Source organism: Acanthaster planci, linkage group LG21 (genome assembly GCF_054643075.1).
Source record: "Acanthaster planci isolate LZ-2023a linkage group LG21, COTS_SCS, whole genome shotgun sequence".
Lineage (NCBI taxonomy): Eukaryota > Metazoa > Echinodermata > Asteroidea > Valvatida > Acanthasteridae > Acanthaster > Acanthaster planci.
The window spans coordinates 3076627-3097631 of NC_141797.1; the positions used below are offsets into that span (position 1 = coordinate 3076627).

Here is a 21005-nt window from a genome sequence, read left to right on the forward strand (position 1 = left end):
ATGTCATAATGATGACAAACGCCAAAACAAAGGCTATTTCTGGCACAGGTGTCAAAGGGTTCTCCTCAACGGGAAAGAAATTCTTTTCAACCCTACATTGCTGTAAAAGGCGACAATATCACCAATTCGTAGGATCTGTAGATCATTACTGAATAATTCAGCATGCAATCTTCTCACTCTGCAGTTAGTTGCAAAACACTGCAGCATATAAGCCAAAATTCAAACAAACCACAATATCCAGGCAAATCAAGGTTAGAACAAATTCAGAAATCAACCCAAAATAATATCACCATATTACCAGAGAATTGTTGAGAAAAAAAGTGAAACCAGTCCATCAATAAACTGTGCATTCAAAGACGTGTAACTATACAAAACTGGTGCAGAGGTATCTAACAGGTGAAATTCCTAATTTTACCTGTCATGGAAAACCGAACAATGTTATTCCAACGCAGTTTCAATGAGCTACGCTGGCCAGTAGCGACACACATCGTTTCTCCAAATAATGCGTCGTTGATAGCCAAATCACGCTCTCTCTTGGCCCTCTCAAAGCCCATTAAGAAGGTTACGCACAGTTTCATACCATTCAACACACTGTTTAAACATTAGTCGGTCGCAAATTCCATTCTCAGTCGTCAAGCTGACCTCCATGTACACTTATTCATGTCATGTCCAAGATTCCACAGAGCCGTAATTATCTGTGCTGCTGGTCAAGACACGGCACAAGCTAACTGTGATGGCAATGCCAGCATGAAAACGAATACGATATTCCCTCTACCGTAACAAGTAGCAAGTCTCTCCCACACTCACTTTAATCAATCAATATAAACACATTTGTTATATTCACTGAATATTCAGGATTCACTCGTCCCTTGCATTCCAAAAGTGGACCAGGTCTAAACAAAGGGAATTCGATTGACAATCCTTGGTTGACGACTTTTTAATACCCCCTTTGTGTTTGCACCGAGTCTTTTCCTTATAATAAAGAAATGAGATACGTCTTACAGTTTTCTCATGCAATTTCCCATAACAAAATATTTATACATGACTTGTCGACGCCCTCTAGTGCCTGGGCGTGCGTCATGCTCTAACTAAGGCAGTGGATGATAAGCCTAATGAGTTGCTTAAACAGCTGATGTCTCATAAAGTGGTCTACCTCACTGTCGTCTAGCCTTACAGGATCATGCATGGATTTATTTTAAGAAACGACTGTTTTGAACATGGACTTTCCCCCCTTACCCGGGTAGTCTATGGAAACATACCCATGGAAGCAATATTCCTGAAACAAACTGAACTGAACTGCAGATGAATATTTAGGCAAGATCTCAGTCTTGGAGCTGCACACTTGCTTTTAGGGGTCAGATCGGAGAAAACGGAAAAAAGTTGAAAACAGTGTATAGCTTATACTAAGTTTGTCATACACCGTAAAACCAAGTGGTTATTATTTTTTAATGCCTCTTAATCGCCTTCCACCTAGCACTTTATGAACGTGTTGTGGTCTGAGTGGTTCAAAGTAAAACAGGTTGTGGGGTTAATTTTTCAAACAAGTTCGTTTTGTTGCTTCTAAAAATTTAGTGTCAAAGACACCTTTGGGTGTTAACAGCAAGACTGTGTTCAGTCTCTCTCTCTCTCTCTCTCTCTCTCTCTCTCTCTCTCTCTCTCTCTCTCTCTCTCTCTCTCTCTCTCTCTCTCTCTCTCTCTCTCTCTCTCTCTCTCTCTCTCTCTCTCTCTCTCTCTCTCTCTCTCTCTCTCTCTCTCTCTTTCTGATTGCAGCAAGGCTAACAACATCCATAGACAAACACAGTCAGGTTCCAAAGAAAGCCGCTGGAAGTGTAAACCTTAGCTACTTCACAAACCTGAAATATTCAGGATTCATAACTTTCAATGCCGTCGGACAAGTCCATATCCTTACATAAACTGAATATCGAGCACACAAGTGCACCAGATTGACGATCAGAAAAATTGCAAGTTGAACACTGAGGGACCTGACAAAGCTGCTAACCTTTAAGTGTTCCATGACAGATTTCAATAGTGGGCAGAACTTTCTGGAATAATACAGGACAATCACGTGCACGGTCTCCCTTATGTTGGCTTGAAAACCGGACTTTTACAATGCACAAATGCAGTACATATTAACGTTAGCATATTCCTCCTATGAACAGCGTAAAAGAATTTGTTGTGTGCGAATGGCCGATTACAACTGTGTTACCATGGAGGAGGAAGTACAGACATACCATACGTGCATCAACTTTCTCAATCGTTTCCTGTAAAGTTCACAGCCAGTTCATTGCAATATGTAGTATGGAACATTCGTGGAGTTTGGGTGATGGCTATTGTTTTTCAAATGACATAGATATTTAGAGTCTTTTGTTAGAAACTCAGCACACCATGTTTTCTTGAAGCAACGAAAACTAATGTACCTACATGTTGCAGTAGCCGTGAGGGTATTACTAGGCAACAAGGACAACTGAAATACAAGCCATGGAAGCTTCGTGCCTTACGCTTTGATGCATGTGTTATGCACAGTACAAATTCCAATCGCTTAAATTAACAAAAGATGACTAATAAATGTCCCATTTGGCACAACACTAATTAATCACGCGTAAATAGCTTATGCCATATTGTATTTACCATTCAGACATCATCACCAAAGACATTGGTGATCCAAGAAAGTGGTCCGTGACCGATGAAGAAAAAAAAAGTTTTATTAATGCATTACAGACATCTGTCTTAAGTCCTCCTGTGAGACCTGGATATTTTTTTTAGTGCCGGTGATCAAATTTTCAATTATGCCTGCATCGTCGCGTCAAAGCTTTTGCAAACATTTTATGAACATAACACACCGGTGCGAGGTAAGTCGGTGATGTGTGTGAGTGACAACGCGGAGGGCCCAATCACAAATCATTTAGCAGTCACTGCTCAGGAAATGACTGATCAGTTAAAGACACCAGCAGCCGAGTCGCTCCTCAGACCGACAGCCATTCATTTCCACTTTTAGATGACTGACCGAGAGAGCAGTTGATAGTGATGGCAGATTGCGAATAAATATATCAAGGTGAGTTTAAATACTACAAGTGTTCCTAGTGTAAGGCAATAATGGGTTCTTCACAGTCCTCAGAAAAGTTTGTTTCATTAAACTCCATTACCATTCCAATAATCAAATATAATTATTCTCGGGTTTACATTAATATGAAAACCTAAAGTCACGATGCGATTGAAACAGAACTGCAAGTGCGCTTCGGTTTGTTTAATCCTGAAATATGTCGGCATTGAAATTGTCTGCTCTTTTTTCATTTTAATTTGAATGCAAAACATTTTGAAAGTTAACGTTTTTGATGGTGATCCATGGCTTCAGACATTGTCTGAACTGCAATGCGTGAAATCCCTAAACCTAACTTTTGGTTGCATTATTATTTTCTTTCTTGTTTCTCTCAGTTCAGAAAAATAAAACGTAATATAAATGTACATTTCTATAGTTGCTATTGCAGCATTCATTTGGCTAGTTGGAATCGCACCAACACAGTCGGGGGACGTTAAATACTATAGTGGAAAAATACTTCCTCAGTTCCAATGCCTCGCTCAAATCCATATATATAATATTTTTATTTACTTCAGAAAGGGGATTTAAACAGTGTGTTTTGTGTTTTAGTTTCAGTTTATACAGTCTTCCCCTCTTTTCGGACTTCAATAGAATAACAGAGCCACCAGGGTAAGTTTCCTTCTGAATTCCCTTCAGTCAAGAAATAACGACAACATTAGTGCTGTCGCCTTTTCTGAAAGTGTCACCAATCTCGATGGCGAGCACATCTTGCCTCATAGTCTGGACCCAGAGACGCAGTGAAAGAGAAAGATAGTCAAACAACCATCAAACTTTATCTTGTTAAACCCTTATATCTCATCGTCGAAGTACCTCCAATCCACCTCGGATACTAATGGATAAAGGTGAATTAAGCATGATTAACATGTTCCCACACACAGGTCTTATTCCAATAAACCAAGTTTTGGGGTTTTTTTTAACATATAAAGCTTTACCCCAGGTGGCTGTTATCGGAAACACACTACAGTAATCAAAGCTAGTTTGCGCTTTGTTGATTCTAATTTTATTGCCACCGTAACGTTTCCATCTGGTACAGGTCTTTGCGTATTTCACGAAGGCCTTTATCCCTAGACAGCGGAGACCCGGTAATGATTTCTTGAATTAAATATCCTCTTTTTGTTTGACTTCACCAGGGTTTCGTCGGCATTGGGAAAAATAGTTGAATTTGCCCGAAAGCGCGTCTTCGTTTTGTCCCAATTTTTAAACATGGGGGACCCCCCATGTTTAAAAATTCATAATGACAACCGTGTGTGGATTTTCTCTTCAGATTTTCAAAAAAAAATAATTTTCACTCGATTAACAGTCGGACTTTGTGTTGACAAGGACATGGGTAGACAAAAAATGTCCCCCCTAGGGTGGCGGCTTCTACTGTTGATTTGAAAAGTAGGTCGAGAATGACATATTGTAAAGGATAGGATGAAATGACCATTTTAATATCTTCTGGGTTTTTTTTCTGAGGAAGGGTAGCCGTTTGCCTCGTGACACAAATGTTACAGATATTTTTAGTGTCCAACTGGATAACCTTTCTTGGCTGATTTGAAAAAAAAATCAATTCAAAGTTCTGCTTGAGATTTTTATATGTGTACTGACCTACATTTTTTATTTGGAAACCGAATTGTTGTCTAGGACAGTTATAGCGCACCTCCCCTTTCACCCCGTTTCTCCCTTTTCACTCACTCACGCCGGAGTTTCCCAATTCACTCACCTTGACCTTTGACCTTACATTTGCAAAAACAACCCGGCGCTTCTGCTGCACAAACACTTTGGCTCTCACACAAGGCAAAAGGGGATTTTCCTCGCTTTCCTGGTCGCTACAAGTCTCGACTTGCCCGACCTGAACTCGTGACTTCTCACAGTTTACAACTGCCTTAAATAAATGAACTGTAAATAAAAATAACAATACATTAAAAACATGTCAAGTCAAGTCGATAGAAAAGAATGAGAAATTTTTTTAAAACCTATATATAAATAGAGAAATGAGCAACCCAAGACACAGACCTCTACAATCGACCTTTAATCGATTTAAGAAGGCGTTTTTAGAAGAAGAGTTTTTAGAAGATTTTGTCAAGCATTATAACAATCCTTTACCGGCACCCAAGCGTAAATTTCACACCAAACCTGAGCTCATTGAAGCCATACGGGCAGACCAGAATCAATTTAGGTACCTCCCGCGTCAGTCATACCGGCAGCTGTTAAAAACGGTTCAAGAACACAATATTCCTTTTGCACTCAAAGACAGATATGTTAAACCAGACTTTATTGAAGCGATTAAAGCTTCCACTCGACATAAGAAACGTGAGGCGCTTTCAGGGTAACTAACGCAATTGGGAGTTGATACCCAGTTTCTTTGAATATGACTTCGTGCACTTTTTTTATTTTTACAAGACTTTCATCGAGAAGAAAGCGTTGGAGGAGTTAAGGGAGATCGGTTCATACAAACTGCAAACGGCTCTAAAAGTGCAGTTTAGATTGGAAAAACCCGAACAAACTGACTTTGGCGTTTTTACCTTTCCGAGCGAAAACAAATTGGTCGTAAGTAAAGCCGACGTGAAAAAGGCACTCGCCGAACAGAGGCAAAAACAGATAGAGGACGTGGAGGCTCATACACAACTTGGGTTGGGATGGATCTTTGATAAAGTTGTCGCTTTTTACATCAACGTGGTTAAATACAACCCGGTGGGTGCAACTTACATCCATTACCTGCGCAATTGGGGCACAAAAAAAGCAATCATAAACGTCCAAAACAACGACCAGCAGTGTATCAGATGGGCACTGAGAGCAGCTTTAAAAATTTATTCAGACTACGTCAAAAGTCAATTGAAAACAAAACTAAAATTTATAATAAAACTACGAACGAACCTCGACTTACACAGAAGCAGACAACTTAAATTTCACAAATTCCACGTATCGAATCACAACACATTTTAGCAATCAATGTGTTTGGTTACGACAAAAAGACGGCTTGACATTCTTCACAAAAGTAAGCACTTGGGTGAACTGATCAATTTACTTTATTTTACGCAAGGTGAAAAAAGCCACTATTGTTGGATTAAAAACTTTTCTCGGTTGACGGGTGATATCAATAAACACGACGGTCAAAAACACCTGTGCTTTAACTGCATGTCACACTTTCAAAGAGAAAAAAGGTTAACCAGGCACAAAGAAGATAGCCAAGGGTTAGATGCGGCTGCCTGTAAAGTCGAATTATCCGCCGGGGGCTAAAGCATTCTATAATTTGCAAACAAACAAGATGCACCTTTTGTCATTTACGCTGATTTTGAGTCTGTTTTAGAAAAATTACCGCCAAAAGAATTAAACACTGTTAAGACACAAATCCATAAGCCTTGCAGCTATTCTTATGCGGTTGTCAGATGCAACAGTAAATGCACTAGCCAAAAGACTTACAGAGGTCAAGACGTTGCTAACGATTTTGTTAGGTCTATTTCTGAGGAAGTAGAAAAGATAAACGAGGTGTTTAGACACAAAGAGCCCTTAAAAGGGACACGTGAGTTACAAAAGATCTAACTAAACTGTAACCGCTGCTGGATCTGTGAAAAGCTTATCGGCAAGACAAAAGAATCTCAGTGTCAGTGTCCCGTTCCAAATGAACCGAACACAAAAGACGAAAAAGCTGCCTTTAGTTTAGCCAACAAGAAAAGCAACTATAGAGACTTGAAATGCATGACGTGCGAAAAGCCAATTTATAAATTTCGTAAAGTTAGAGATCACTGTCACGTGACGGGTAAGTACCGAGGCCCCAGTTGTAATCTAAAGTTAAAAGTCGCCCCAAATCAAACACCCGTTCCGGTGATTTTACATAATCTCGAGAAATACGACGCCCATCTGATTATGCAAGGAGCCCACGAGTTTTAACGGGAAAGAAATCAAATTAATCGCTAAAACACCGAGGACTACATTTCATTTTCATTTGGCCGACTCAGGTTTTTAGACTCTTTTCATTTTATGGCAGCCTCGCTATACCGGTTGGTTAAAAACTGTTCACCCGGTGATTTTAACTTACTTTAGGAGAGATTTCCAAAAAATAAAAATTTATTGTTGGAAAAGGGAATCTATCCTTACGAATACATAGACTCCTTTGATCGGTTCCAAGAGACGAGCCTACCACCACTAGACACTTTTTATAGTTCTCTAAGGCAGTCCACAGTGACCGAGCAAGAACACCTCAGGGCACAAAAAGTGTGGCAAACGTTTAACTGTAAAAACGTAAGCGACTACCGCGATCTATACGTGGAAACGGACGTGTTACTACTAGTGGGTGTATTTGAGAACTTTCGTAAAGTCTGTAAACAGAACTACGGCCTTGACCCAGCTAACTATTACACGTCACCTGGCTTATCCTGGGACGCTTTGTTAAAGCACACAGGTTTTAAACTGTAACTGCTAACAGACATTGATAAGCACCTGTTCTTTGAAAGGGCTAAAAGAGGGGGCATCTCGAGCGTGGGTGCCTAGCGCTATGCAAAGTCAAACAATACGAGTTTACCAGACTATGACCCAAATCAACCAGAGTCTTATATCATGTATTTAGACGCAAATAATTTATATGGTTGGGCCATGAGTCAATCGTTACCCGTGGGTGAGTTTCAGTGGGTTGAAAACTTAGACAAATTTACCCCTAAGTTTATCCTTCAAATTCCACCAATTTCAAAAATTGTCAAAAATCCTCAACGATTTTACAACCTGCACGTTACAAAGACGGTAGTAACGGTGGAAGGCAAACCAAATCAACTTTATTCGAAGGGACTTTTTGAATATTAACATTGGAATGGAATTAGTAAGTATTTTGGAGTCGGACACCGAGTCGGCAATAGCGTTTGTAAAAGATTTAAATTTAACGGGGGTTGATATGGCTGATTATTTAAAAGATATGTATGGCTTGTGGCTCGATTTCAGGAGCTCTGACGATAATAGTGCTCACGGGTCGGATAGGCCTCTCGGGGGTGGAGGAGATATATCGATACAGATGGAACGACATGCTGAAACTGCAGGTCTGTTAACAATGTACGCATTTTTGGTAATGGACGCTCAATTGACGGTAGAAGACGGAAATTTTAAGAGTCTGGCTTAATAATTCGAGTTTCAATTAAATGAGTCAGATGTTTAAAAGTCTGCATTGCGCTTCAATTATTGGTAAAACGGGTAGCGGAAAACAAGTTGGATTTTGAATTTATTAGAAACCGAGTATAAATTTATATTTGAAGCGATCGTGACCATTTGTCCCACGCTATTTAAAAATAAAACGTATTTCGAACGTTTATGGATATACACAGACGACGAAATGTATCTTTGTGATTTAGATCGAGAGGGTTTAGAATTACAGGAAGCGATCAATCAGAAATTATTCAACGGAATAAATACGTGTGCGTTGTCTAGAATGGCATTTTCAGGACGTCATTATAACCATAGTTGCTGGTTACTTACGCAGAAATATAATTCAGTGTTGAAAGATTTTAGAGAAAACACGGCCTCTATCAGCTTTCTTTCATTGCAAGAATAGGAATTCGTTTGATCAGTGTCTTGACGAAAACTATATAATTCCAGATGAAAAACGAGAGGAAATTAAGAAACGTTTACGTGACGTGAAACATAGTAAACTAAGTTTAAATACTGAGTCGCCTGTATCTTTGTAATTATTGTGGGAAAAATTAAAAATAAAATTATTAACAGTAAAAAATTAAAAATGTCTGGGGCCAAAAATTGGTTAAGTGTAAACAAGAAAAAGATTTCTCTAATTTTAAAACGCGACAAAATGGGACGATTAATATTACATGTGACAATTGTATCAAAAAAATTAAAATTTTATCAGGATATGAATAGATGTTTACACGGGAGGCAAAAACATATGTGTATCGACTATGGAGGATCTCAATGCACCCAATTTGACGGTTCCTCTATTTGCAAGCATGCTAGAGAAAGGAGAAAATGCAAAATTTGTTCAGATCCCATAAAAGTAACGATTAAAAGATGGATTTATAGTTGTCGTCGTAAAGATAAGAAATATAACCGTTTTGACGCAAACCATTTCATCGATACGGACTTTTGCCAAGGTTTAATTGAGGATTATCCACTTTGCCCATACGAGGATTGCCAGGTCCAGTTGCAATTCTTAGAAAATAAAGATGACTTAGGTCCTATAGAGCGGCTAAATAATTCTATTGGCCGTATTAATTCTAATTGCGTATTGTGCTGCTACAGTCGCAATTGTAAAAGGAAGTGTAATAAAACTATATTTGCTGATTAAGTACTTATAAGCTAGTAATTAATTACTTTTGTTAATTACCTTGTTCAATCGTAGCCTCCTGAGAATCAAAAAAGTACCTGGGTAAAGAATTTTCTGTAAAAGACATTGAGTTGCTTAGCCCCAAAGACCAAGAAAAGCTTTTCAATCTGTACAAAATTAAATTCGGTAAGGAAATCGTAAAAACTCTCCGTCACTTGATTCTAAGATTGTATGCGCGTTTACTCGAAATAGCCACCTCGGTTGAATTTTTAGGTTTCAACGTCAACTTGAAACCCGAAGAAGATTTGACAAAAGATTTAAACGACGACCCTATCATTAGTCAAACTATGGGACACCTGCTTAGTGAAATTTGGAGTCTTTATCACCTCTAGTTATGACTCTGATTACCACTAAGCATCTAGACTTTAACAATAGCTCTCTTATTATAAAAGGAGATGTCAACAAAAGAAGAAGTGAGCCCAACGCCGACGAACTGTCCGGTGAAAACTCAAGTAAAGACGGTAACTAAAGTCAAAATTCCTAGACGAGTGGAACAAGGTAAAACATTAGCTGAACATAACAAAAGGTGAAGCAGCAATAAGCTAAAATGAAATTAGGCAAACCGAGTGAATGTAGCTCAGAAAATAAAGTTTATGCCAACTTAAAAGACACCAATATTTAATTGTAGGTGGATTGGTGATACGAGGAATCTTACTCGCATTTTATTTGAAAAGAAAACCTGCCGAATTACAAGAACTGATTCAACCAAAGCCGACTGTTCAACCAAAAAGCGAAGCGAGTGCAGCGAGAAACGAGCGACCCGAATTTTTTAGATAGTTTTAGATATGGAATAAAGTGAGAGGAGTCAGAGGAGTAAACAAGAAGTAAATCTAAAAATACTATATAATAAAAATGAGTAACGCTAAATCAATCGACGTAAATGGCATTGCAAACACGCTTTACCACGTTGCCGTAGTTTCAGGAATTTCTATGGGTTACGGTATGCTATCGAGTAAACCTTTTGAAATCAAATCGCCAGATTTCAATAAATTTACAATTGAAGACGCGTTAGAATTGACCGGGCTATCTAGCGGTGCGTTAGCTACCCAGGGTTGGCTCGTGTCACAAAGCATATTGCCCGCGAGTTTGACAACCGCTTAAAAAAACGTAGAGTTGTTTTTAAATCGTTTATTTTAAAGTTAAAGTAAAATGGCAGAAGGATTAGATCCAGAGGAAATACCTCTCTTGGGAGATCAAAATCAAGAAATAAGCGAGCAAAGCGAACGCGACCAAGAATTTGACGACGATAACTTATTTCCCGATCAACCAGAAACGTCCTTTATAGAAGGTGAGGTGACGGGTGATGCGTTAGAAAGAGGTGAAACGATGTTTATCAATTAACCCATAGTAATTGATTTTTACAAAGATAAAGGTCGATCAGATACACAAACGCCTGCTTTCGAGAATTTCGAATATATCACAAAAAGCCAAAGAGACCCAGTGAACAAATTAGAAGGTCTATATTACAAAAATGTACAGGGAGCAAGGAAGATATTACTTACAGACGAACGAAACCCGAGAAAGTTTGTATCGCTAGACACAATAGCAAAACGCTATTAACTCGGGTTCTGGGATTACCAGAAAAGAAATAAACAAGCACAAACAAAATTAAACGCCATCCAAACTGAAGACATTGAAATGCTTCCCCAAATATCAGACCAAGTTAGCGACATTGTGGCCTCGCTTACCGAAAACCAAACAGTGCAAACCGAGGGTTTAAATTATAGAGAGCTTTTAGGATTATACAAACTTTTGCAAACGATCAGAGGATAGATACGACTAAACCAAGCTAAAATTACAGAAATTCAAGAAGAAATAAGTCGTCTTGAGACTCCTGTACGTGACTTGCAAGATCAACTCGAAGGACTACAAGCTCAAAGAGATATATTAAACGGTCAACTCAAAAGCCAAATATCGCAAATTAAAGATTTAATTAATTACGCTTACCGTCGGATAATATGCTAGGTGATAAGATTCGAACGATATTTAAAGAGCAAGGCGTCACGGTCGTAAGCATTTTAACGGCTTTTGGATTGGCCGTAAGTACCAATGTTAGTAGTATCGTGGCCACTGTGAGAGCCGCCGAAACGCCAACTATCACGCCCGACCGCGCCCAAACCTCCTCAACTTCGGAGTAAAGGTGGCGTAACCGATTAGATCAAAAGGTAATTGCGAAATTTGGCAAATGTATTGAAGAAACTCGAGTTGAAAGCTTTAGGCGCTTTGCCCAGAATCATCGGTGGCGTTTTGAGCTGGCTGTTCAACGTGGCGAGTAAAGCGGTTGGACGGACAGCAGATCACGTGTGCACTATGTTTTTGCGGTGGGTTGTGTAGTTTTGACTTTGTACAAAAAACGTAAATCCGTTTTATAAATAGGCAAAAAAAATTTAAACGTTTGTTTTCCACGTGAAAAACAAGCGTTTTTAATGCCTTTTACTTTTTCGTCTATTCCAAGTCAAAACTTTAAAAACATAAAACCTATTACCCCCACGGCAATGGCTCCGACGGTTAAAGACAATTTTTATTCGTTATGGATGTCTAACAGTTTTTTATCTGGTACCAGTTGCTTTGGTTGAGTGGGTAAAAGTTCTGGTTGCTTTGGTTTGCTCTGGTCCCAAATTTAAACTCGGTACGTAACCGGTCCTCAGGTCTTTAGTCGCGATTTGTAAATTATTTTTGTAACCGTCAAAAGTGCCGATGCGCAAGTCCATGGCCGAAGGCACTGAATATAACCCTGGGGGTAACAACAGTTTAAAGGCGTTTTTTGCGTATTGCAACGAATCTTGAAATTGGTCAATCGACTGTTTGAGATCGGGGCCTGAATTAATTAAAGATTCCACGATCGTAATAAACTTTTCATGAAAACTCACACCCAGAATGGTGTTTAAAATAAAATTAAACCAATCCACGTTATAAAAACCCGAGTGGAATAATTATATTTCACTTTTCACCACCTTGTACAAAATCCGTGGGTGTTTCTCTTTTGTGCAATCGATGCATCACCAGAGCGTTTGAACCAGTAGCCGTGACCAAAAGAAAAAAATTAACGCGTTTTCTGCCTCTTTGTCTGATCCCGAAGGTTTATTCGTAAACGTTCAGATTTGATTCTCAATGTCATTTATTTTTTGACTAATTGAGACAATATATTCTTCTAAAGTACCCGCCTCGAATGTAGTCTCTTATTACGTCGTAAAACAGAACCAAAGTAGCCATCTGCAATTCTGAAAATAGTACTATCAGTTCGAGTGTTTCTATAATATACGTGTTAATAACAGATATCGGTGAGTCAGCCTGTATTGATGGTCTAACTCCATTGGGAGCTCTTTCTGCGGGGATGCTCGCTCCACTCGCTTGAGTTTGCCATTTGATGATAACATACCGCGATTAAAGCCGTCAACGGTCTTCCTCTGGATATCTTACCATCTAAAATTCGATTTAACACATGTTCTATGCCGCCTGATTGGTCACTGGGTAACTCAATGTTAAGTTCTCTCAAAGTTTTCTCTGATTTTCTTGGTGGTGATTTTTTTCCAAACGTGATGATGGTAGTATCTATCTCCCATCGCTTCAGGGGTATATGAAGAAACCCACCAAAAATTACCCTACATTTTTTACAGACATATCTTTCGTCCATTTCAAGTATTTGGTGCTCGCACGTTTTTTCTGGTCGTGATGGCGGGTTGGCCATTCAGGTTCATAACCGAGTAGGTGGCAAATTTCTACGTATGTCATTTTTATTTATATGTTGTTTATTTAAGGAACGAATGACATAAAAACAACCCGGTTATTCCGAAGAACCGAGGTTCAATCGACTTTTAATTATACGAGAAATTCAAATTCACACCGTGGTCTCTAATTTCACGGGAGATTCAGATATGCTAAATGCTTGCAACGCCGACTGATTTGAAATTAGTCCGTCGTTTCCACTTTTCAACATTGCCGCTGTCATTCTATACCTAACGCTAGCGCCGCAAGACAGTGAACCGTGGGTACCGTAGTATACGTCTTATGGACAAATAAATGATTGCGCGTCGCATCTCTTATTGATAAATTTATCGATATTTGACGAGTCACTGGGTCTTTTTGGTGATCAAATAGGGAGGCACAGGGATCTTTTTTAACGTACGTTTGGTTTTTAGCCGTATAAGATGGTTTAACTACATATTCGATCTTGTTCAATTCATCGATATCGCGACTGGCTTTGCAGGTGTTTATGGTATTAGACGGGAGATTAGACTCTTGAGATTCGATACACCTATAAACGGCCAAATTGATGTGATCGAGTATGTTTGTCGTCGGTTGTGGTATTTGATAACAAATTTGCCGACCCACTAAATTTTCTGGCATTTTATCTCGAGTGCCGTATTTGTAAAGCAGGTTTATGCCGTAGCAGGGCTCTATCGTCATTATCAACAGGCGTTTATTTTGACCGTTGTGATGGTAAAAAAATGGGCGAACTGCATTGACTCACGTGGGTGCCTTTTTTAAACACAGGTTTTAAAATGATTAATTTGCTCAGGTCAAAAGGACCACAGGTGACGTTGGGGTCACAGTTGTCGGTATTGAGACGCTCGTGGTTGTCTGAAACGATATATACTTGGGTTGACATGGTTATGATTTTCCGGCTTTGGTATAGATTTTTTTCATTTTTATTCGGCTGCGTCTATTAACTCACGAGTTCACTTAAGCCACGAGTTCAGGCCGGGCAAGTCAAGACATGTAGCAATCGGGAAAGCGAAGGAATCCCCCTTTTTTGAGAGTCACGGGGTTAAAGGTCTAGGTTGTTTATGCGAGGTCTATGCAGGCCGGCGCACGTCGCAAGTTGTTGACAAAAAAAGTGCGCCGGGGTGGAAAGGTCAAGGTGAGTGAAGTGGGAAGCCCCGGCGCGGGTGGTGGAAAGAGGGTGAAAGGGAATGTAAAGGGGAGGTGGTCTAGAACTTCCTATCCCTGCTACTTCTCTCTCTCTTTGTTTAGGTTTTTCAAATTCAACCTTTGTTTTACAGATGGAACTCTGTTTTTCGATCACACTATCGATTGCCGTCCTTCTTGGTAACTCTGTCCATCTTGAAGCTGCAATCATTGGTTCAGCTCCTGCGGACAGTGATGGTTCTTTGTCTCGGGCGTGTCCAATGTGCTGCCAGGGACCTGCTGGAACACCTGGAATTCCGGGCCTACCAGGAAATCAGGGTCAGTATGGACCAGCAGGGGCAAAGGGCGATGCTGGGGTCAAGGGTCAGAAGGGTGAGAGTGGCCCAGTTGGCGATGTTGGAAATCCTGGCAAAAAAGGGGACAATGGAATGGGTCTGCCTGGTAAGGTAGGTCCCAGAGGTCCACCTGGCTCAGTTGGAGCCGTTGGGGAAGTGGGGGTCAAAGGTCAAAAGGGCCAGCCAGGGGATACTGCGGATATATCACTTCATCAGGTGGCATTTACCGTGACACGGACAAGTCACTCTGATCCTTTTACTAGCCACAACACCCGTTTGCCCTTCGACCAGATCGAGACGCTTGTGTCGGGTACCAGCTTCGATCTTGCAACGGGTACTTTCACATGTAATGTGCCAGGAACCTACGTGTTCACGTTTTCTGTGTGCAAATATAACCACAGCGGTAACCTTTGGGTTCATCTTCGGAAAAACGAATACTTTGTTGTCACTGGCTTTAGCAGTGTTTCAAGTGTTAATGTGCAGGTGTCCGGAAGTGCAGTGCTGATTCTGCATCAAGGGGACTCAGTGTATTTGACCATGTCCGGTAGGACAAATAGCTATACTAGGGAACACACTGCTTCATTCAGCGGCTTTCTCCTTTACACGCAACTGAACCAACAAGGATGAAATATTCACAATCATGTGTTTGAAGTTTTTGTTACAATTTCGATTTTATTGCACACAGCGCTCACCCCCTCAAATTTCAATGATTTTGCCTCTCTCACAGAATTTTAACCCTTAGTCGATTGCACCAAATCTAATTGCTACTTGTCCTGATTTTCCATTAGTTTTTGTACCAAGTTTAGAAAATTAAAATGGCGTTTGTGTGAGTCGGAAACAGTCCTGGAGTGTCGGTATCCTTTCCTGCCCAGTTATTTTCTGTGTTTACAGATACTCACGTTCCTCTCAATGCACTTGCCACCCTTGTTGTTTGTGTTTAAACTGTTTAAAGTAAATCTCCGTACCAAATCCAATTCTTTTGGGTGGGGCTAGACCCTTTTCAAGTGATATTGCCTTTCATTGTGCTACTTCGAGTCCTATATTCCACCTTTGCTTTTATTTTTACAGTGTTTGTTTGGGAAGCTCTAGCCAAAACCAGGGGACCAGAGAACTCCTCCCCCCTGTATCCTAACACAGCAACGAACTATGCAATCATCAAAGAGACATAAAAATGCATCATGACGCCGAACAGTTGTTCATTAAGGTCTGCACTGTACGATTTAATATCAAATAATACATGTAATGCTGTGCCCGAAAACACAATGCGACATCCTGAAAGCAATGAAATATAATTTCAGAAATATAATTAGAGAAGTTTGGAAAGTTGTTTTGGTAGATGAGGAACGGTGTCGATGTTTTAGAAACATAAATCAAGCCAATATTCATTTGGAATTGGTAACCAATAAGGCTGAGGTCAAAATAATGAATTTGATTTGTTTCTCTTCTTTGACCTTTCTTTCCTCTTTCTGACAATCTTTTACTGTTGAAATTAATACGTATTATCAGTTTGCACTCAAATGTCGTGAAACCTACTTAATTTGTGAAGTCAGTCTTATTGCCCAAAATTTACATCGAATGATCCCTGATCACAATAATTTCTAGTTTATGCTGGGCAGTTGAATACATTTTCTGTCAGCGTTTATCCTTTAAAGAGCAATGCCAAGGCCTGAGATATGTTGTTTAAATAAGAATTTCAAAATTAGCTGAAGACAAATAATAGTGGATGGCAATTATGTTCACCTGTGAGGCGGATCACGGTTTGCCCAAAATCAACCTGAGCCCCCAATCTAGGAATCAAAAGCCTAAGCCCCAATCTGCTATCAGGCGCACAATTAATTAAAAAAAAGGTCGAGGGCTAAACGCACAGCTAGTATCCTCAGCTGTTTCCAAAACGATATACGGTTGTGCACGTTCGAAACATTTTCTTCGTTGAACCTGGCCCTTTGTTGATGCACTAAACAACTAAAACGTTTAGAAAAGAAGAGGGCTTTTTGTCAAAGAATGCATAAAATTAAGAGAAGTTACATGAATATTCACAGTTACTTCTCTGTTTATGGTTGTCAATTTGACAATGTGAACACTTCCTGTTGTGTGAGCGGCTTACTGAAGAGGTTCGGCACACTATTCATTTCGTACGCTTTGTGATCGAATTTAAGGTAATTCTTATGGGCCTCAAACTAAAGAAAATTAGTTTTCCCGAGGAAATACCAAGTCTCAGGGTGAGGAATGTTCCTTTGGCTCTTCATCACCCTTGAAAGTGTGTTGACAAACCTATTTTTTCGCTCTGTGCGATACAAATCATGCACACTACGCCATGAACAAATGTACTACACGCTCTGGCAATTAACACTTGCAGATTAGCCAACAGTATTGTTACACGACTGCTCTTGCATATTTCAGTCAATCAAAAATAAACAGATATTTTTAAACACGATACCATAATAGTAGGCTTGACAATTAAAGAAAACAGCAAAGAAATGTCAACGTGAACAAGATGCTTGCAAAAATATTGACCATTGTGGGCATATTTATGCACTTACTAAATATTTAATTTAAGACATTTTTTCATAGTTTCAGAGAAGAACAAAAATTGATTTCTGTAATTAAACACAAATATGTCAAATGCTGGGTATTTTTTTTTCATCGTATTGTGTGTTATTGTCCTGCACTCTACGATTGATGCTGGTCTGTTTGGAACAATTTTCTTTGATAGTTATCAATACTTAGAGGGTAATATTAGGTCATTACGTTTACTCCCTTAAAAGCTGCAATCTAAAATCACGTATGGCCGCGCTGCACAGGTCGGGGGAAACACCGTAACGGAATGCAGGAAGTAATTATTCCAGTGTGTTTTTTCCTCTTTTGTGAGGTTTGTCATCACGAAAATACATCACTGGAAGAGATATTAACCTGTTCTTTTACATGACGTGGAGCTTGAGCATATATGAAAGCGTACTTCAACCATGAATTTCGTCCTGAAAAAAGCCCTTAACAGTGATTGACAAAACTCTAGTTGTATCGGAGTTCACGTTTCGTGCCTGTCATACCAATATTTTTCTGTCTCAGAGATCCATTATACATTATGTAAACTCTACGAAAGAACTTCCGGGAAAGTAACCGCCCTAAATGCGAATATGGAAATGTCCCAGACTTCTGAGATCCTTTTTCGCAGGATCATTACTAATAGATCTTGTATTTTGTTTGTTTCACAACGGCCGAAACAGCAGTTTGAATTTTTTAACGTGAGACAGAAACATCTTCCAGTTGCTCGCCTTTGCGGCATTTATAACAATAGACATTTGTAATAGACTGCTTGGTTGTTCATCGAGAAACATTGGGGTCACTCGGACAAAAATATTGATGCAATAAACCGTTTTAAATGTTAGTGCACCAGTTATGGCGGCTTTGGGTAGATGGAAGCTGAAAGTTGTTAGGAAGCGCGTATTGTCCTTAAGTCCCTCCTTGCATCAACTTAATCCTCCCCATCCATTTTTGACTCGACTCAAATCATTTCAGAGACTTGTAATATGAGATTAAGGGTCCCACTTGAGACTTAATCTTTTTTCCACTAAATTTCTCAATTTTAGAAGTTTTCCCTGACCAGTGAGTCACTGTATACGACGGGTCAGAATCTCAACTAAACAAAACAATCAGTTCTATGAAGCTGGATTTTTTTCTCCGACTTTCATTAGTTATACTTGATACTTCTGCACAAAGTGATCTATACGTGTTTTACATGCACAAAACCGATCCAGCCACGAACCGTTTACAGTACACTGCGGCTTGTTATACATGGCATACGTACACGTGTATGTACAAGTGCATGGAAATTCTCAACTGTTGGAGCCGGTGTTTATGTTTATGTGGTGTATACATGTATAATACATGAAAAACTGGGGATATATACCGTGAATTTCAACATTTTCCTTGCAATTTTGTAATGACAGATAGACCTCCGTTTCAATAGTTAACTTCACGTTAACTTACTATACTTTTGAGATCGTCTTTCGTTCCCGAGTCACTGAATTTTTACTCTCCCAAGGCCGTAAGATTTTGCGGGATGAATGGAATTGGTGCCGAGTTATGTCAATATGCAAACACATCTGGTCGGGAAGAGAAAAAATCTAGCCCAAAACCGTCACCAAATCTAAAACATTCACATCTTTCTTCACCACAGCCGACTTTTTAAAACTTCACAAAAACTGAATTCTTTGTTTCGAGTCTTCAAAACTCACATCACAACGTAAACAAGCTACCGCTTACAAAAAGAGCTTTTCAGAAAAATCTCTGATACTATTTTTCAATTTAATTTTCACAAAACACATTTGCGAGCTAGAGTGCCCATGGCACTTTCGAGGAATCATTGGTGTTATTACCATAAGTTATTATTAATGATACATACGCTTGAAGTTTACAATTGACAGTAAGGCCAGGAGACATAAACGGTCAATTAATATTTAGACTGTCACCACTGTACATGTCTCGTCCGTTCTCCTCTCTGTCCGCATTGGCCAATACCACACTGCTGTAATGATATGACAAGAACGCGACTCCTCTTTAAATCACTTTCACCGTGGGTGAAATGGATATCACTTCCCCCCAAAGGTATCCTTAGGAAGGAGTCTTGTGGAGTTTTTGCAAACAATTGCAATTGCATAATTCCCTACTTGATAAAGATATTGACTGAAAGGCAAAATGCTAGGAAAAGTAGAGTTGCTAGGAAAAGTAGAGTTTGGGGTTTGGCAATTGGACTCGCGTATGGAATTACATTAAAAAGGTAATCTGAAGGGTTTCTTCTACTAAAGTGCGTTACAATAATGGAAATTTGGCATTTTAATATTGATGTCCAAAAAAATGACAACCACACCACTGATTTTGATTTCCTTAACTATCTCCCTGTTCAAGTTCTAAACGAACAATACAACATTGGGCGAAAAAAAACACGTTGATATCCTTTACCACTTTTTCTTACATACCCTATGAATTTTTTTCAAAAGAGGTAATAATACATCAGTGAAAGGAGATAAAGTTTGTTAAATTATCTATTTCTATGGCAACAGCAAACGTTGAATTTTCTATCGTATATTCAGAGACAAAAGTAGGTTCTGCCTGATTGATAAACATTTACCGCTTATATCCATGTATCACAATTAAGTTGTAACTGGTGTTGTAAGAAGTTATATAGTTGCTAGTAATTAGTCATCATTGTTAAAAGGAAACTGTAAGAATGTGCTTATAGTTGAGAACTTGTTTTCAAAGAACTGGATGTAGTTGTTTCAAAACATAAACTTAAAATGCCGGAAATGTACTTAAAAGCTGCTTCTGAGCTGTGCTAAAGTGAAGGATTTTGCTTTTTGTTTCCAAAATATTGTCCAGTTGTTTTTATAGGGAATCCTTTGCCCCTGGAAGATTAGGTGGTAGTACTCTTATAAAATTCGTTTGTTGTTATTTAAAAATCCCATAATATATATCTTGGGAACGTGCCCCCTTTCCTTCACAATTGACCACTGGACATCAGTCAAAATCAAACCATGGTAGAAATGTGTAAGGTATCTTATCTCAAAACTTTCAGTTTGTGTAACTGTTTATTTAAACCCACATTTGCGTACTTCCTGCTTGACATCAATCAATGACTTGCATCCATAGTAGGTTTTTCAAACATGAACTCGTAAAATATGTATCAAGAAACAGTGTATTTGCTCATATTAAAAAATACTATTAAACTGAACTCTGAGTTAAGAAGACCGTCTCACGAAATGCCAACATTTGTTCATGTGGTCATATTTCGTGTTTCATTTTTGAATGCATCATGATTTCATATCATACTTTTAGCGACAAGACCTGCAATTCTGGACAAAATTGTTGGGACAAGGCAATAGCAATAGGCTCTGCAGCCCCCAACCCCACTCACCCGGTCAATGCTGTCCTGTCCAGCTGGAGCGCAGTGTGACATCATGGGTCTGTGCTTCCTGTGGGTGAGGTCACAGTAAATAGTTGAAACTGGGGTGCCACAAGACAAGGACAAGTCAAGCCACAAAATAATACCGAAAGTTTGCAAATACAATAACAAAATATAACATTTTAATTCAATCCAAAATATGATACATGTATATATTTACAATTACTTCCAATCTTAAATTTACATAAACGTCACTGAACAGGTATCAGCTATTACAATGGTCAAGCTGACACCCTATACTTCCCTCAGGTGATAAATGTTGCTGGCCCTTCTAGAAAGGGTGCCCCCAGTGCAGTGAACGTTCACACAGGACCAGAGTCCTCCAAGAGTTGGGGTTGTTCACAATCTCAGGCTGATCACAGAGAACAGGGGTCCACACATACCTGGGCGTTCCCACAGAACAGGGGGTCCACTCAGAGCGGGGCGTTCACACAGAGCGACCATCCA

The 21005-nt window shown here is 39.3% G+C and overlaps 1 protein-coding gene across 3 annotated transcripts; it reads left to right on the forward strand.

Moving 5' to 3' along the window:
- The first annotated feature begins 2650 nt into the window (after window positions 1-2650).
- On the forward strand, window positions 2651-20333 carry LOC110989740 (uncharacterized). 3 transcript variants are annotated; one of them, XM_087131329.1, is made up of 5 exons: window positions 2651-3052; window positions 3647-3706; window positions 8009-8103; window positions 14399-14582; window positions 15668-20333. In XM_087131329.1, exons 3-5 carry the CDS (start codon window positions 8089-8091, stop codon window positions 15766-15768), a joined length of 300 nt encoding a protein of 99 aa, XP_086987455.1. In that variant the 5' UTR covers window positions 2651-3052; window positions 3647-3706; window positions 8009-8088; the 3' UTR covers window positions 15769-20333. The 3 variants fall into 3 exon arrangements, with proteins under 3 accessions (XP_086987455.1, XP_086987453.1, XP_086987454.1); XM_087131327.1 differs by having other exon boundaries at window positions 14399-20333; XM_087131328.1 differs by lacking the exon at window positions 8009-8103 and having other exon boundaries at window positions 14399-20333.
- Window positions 20334-21005: the final 672 nt, after the last annotated feature.